The sequence below is a fragment of the Pyxicephalus adspersus genome, chromosome 4 (genome assembly GCF_032062135.1).
Source record: "Pyxicephalus adspersus chromosome 4, UCB_Pads_2.0, whole genome shotgun sequence".
Lineage (NCBI taxonomy): Eukaryota > Metazoa > Chordata > Amphibia > Anura > Pyxicephalidae > Pyxicephalus > Pyxicephalus adspersus.
Window position 1 is genome coordinate 55013823 of NC_092861.1, and position 2201 is coordinate 55016023.

The window sequence follows — 2201 nt, forward strand, 5'->3', positions numbered from 1 at the left end:
CTGAGCACAAAGCCATTATCACATTCACAAGTCTCAGTACAGGGCTTATTGCAGTTGTTTGGAGCACTCTGATCTAAGCACGTGGCTGGGCAAGCACTGGCACATGGATTGTAGTGACTGTTAGCAGGGCATGGCAGGGCTGAATAACAAAAAAAATAGCATTTAACAGGGAAAAAAGACAAGGGGAAGAATCCTAAGAATACACCATTGGGTTATTTTCAAGTAAATTCAATATAAATAAAAATATGGCAGGCTTTACCAAAACTTTGGTTTAAAATATTATGTTGCTCTTAATTTAATAAGGATTAAAAAAAAAATCTAAAATAACACATACCGCAGAAAGTAGAGTTTCTCCAGGTGATGATGACTTCCGCTCTTTGACAGGCATCAGCATAAGCTTCAAGTGCTTTACATAAGGTGCTATCACCAAGTACACACAGATCAAATACACAGCTCTCAAAGAAGCGTTCTGGGTTGATTACTGAGTGACAAGCCTTAAAAGGACCATCTTTGCTGGTTAACAGACCACAGAACTGATTGCCAGAATAGAGCTCTTCTTTCTCTTGTGAACATGGCGGTAGAGGTGTAGGAGGAACACAAGATGGATCATTATCTTCCACTTGCCAGCTTTCTCCCAGCTGATTGGAGTTCTGAGCTAGCTCTCCACTGGGCATCATGAAGTCATCCTGCGGGATGCCATTTAGGTTCCCACACATTCCACATGTCTGATTAAAATATGTGGTTGGGACCTTAATATCAAGAGTGTGGTCAGTGTCATAAGACACAGTAAGATAGAAATCAGTCTCCACAATAACATATCGACCACTTTGCTTCACCGTCAGAGAACCATTGTTTAGGAAAACTGGAAGATTTGTCCAGATACCATCCACCTAAAAATGGACAATACTTGTTAGATCGTAAGCAACAATTGACAATTTATATTTTATGAAAATGATTTAAAACTGTTCTAAGAAACTTACCAAAACACGACTTGGCTCATCTTTAACAATGGTTATTTTATGATCATAAACTTCTACCATAACTCTTTGTATCCATGACACTGTTGGATTGCCATAACGATGTTCATTCTTTGCTTCAATGTTAAAATATGGTAGGGAAGTGACATTATTACAAAGCTTGGAGAGAGTATATGTGCAAATTCCCATAAAATGATGAGTTTCTTTATCAAAGGTGTTGTAGTGAGGATCTCCATATATTACACAATTACCGAATGTAAGATCATAGCAGCCTGGAGCTCCATCTTTTATACCACAGAATTTTCCAGGTGGACATGAAGCAGAGTTGCACTGTAAAGAACCACCAGCTGAGGGACATTTGCATTTAGTGGAGCAAGTATCATCAGTCCAGAACTCTGAGCCTACAGGATAATGTTTATCATCTTCCCAACATCCACATTGACTACTTGGCACACACTTCTGATCATAGAGAACATATCCCGGGTCACACACACACCCTTCTGTGCAAGGAAGATTGCAGTTGGATGGTGATCCTGGGTTAGTACACGTAGCTGGGCAGGCCGTTCCACATTGCTCATAATGACTGTTTGGTGGGCAATCCAGAGCTGTAAATATACCAAAATAAGCTAACAATCTTACAGAGGTATACATTAATTGTAAGCAATATGGAATTTTCCATAACAACATTAAATAGAAATTGATGGAAATTGGTTTATGTCAGAGTGACAACTAATAATGGAGTGGCCCCATAGGATTGTTACCCCTGGCACCTCGACTGCTTTAATAATTATATTAGTCAATAAGCATTTAATCTGTATACTTTATCATTTTATCATGTACACGCACAATTTTTGCATACATTTAATTTTTAAATGCATATAAGTCTGGAGTTACCAAAGAATCAACAACATTTCTACTTACGACAAAAGGTTGAATTTCTCCATGGCAGCACTACAGCCCCTGCAGCAAGACAGGCATCTGCGTAGGCCTGAAGATGATTACATACGATGGAAAGGTCCGGATAGAACTCACACGTATCATATAAACAGTGTAAAAAGTACTGTCGAGGATCCACAATGAGGTGGCAGTGCTGAAATGCCCCATCAAAAGGGAGCATCTTGCCACAAAAGTCATGGCTTTGAATCACTACTATATCTTCTTCTGTGCAATTAGGATCAACTTTACTGGCTGGTGCACAGCTGGAATGACAGAGGTTATTACTTG

The 2201-nt window shown here is 39.3% G+C and overlaps 1 protein-coding gene across 1 annotated transcript; it reads right to left on the reverse strand.

Moving 5' to 3' along the window:
- Positions 1–479: 479 nt before the first annotated feature.
- LOC140329770 (alpha-tectorin-like) lies at positions 480–1043 on the reverse strand (the record flags this gene model as incomplete). Its single annotated transcript, XM_072410161.1, has 2 exons — positions 981–1043; positions 480–890 (listed from the first exon to the last, which is right to left on the reverse strand). Coding segments are annotated over exons 1-2 (471 nt in total), but the record flags the coding sequence as incomplete, so codon positions are not given.
- Positions 1044–2201: the final 1158 nt, after the last annotated feature.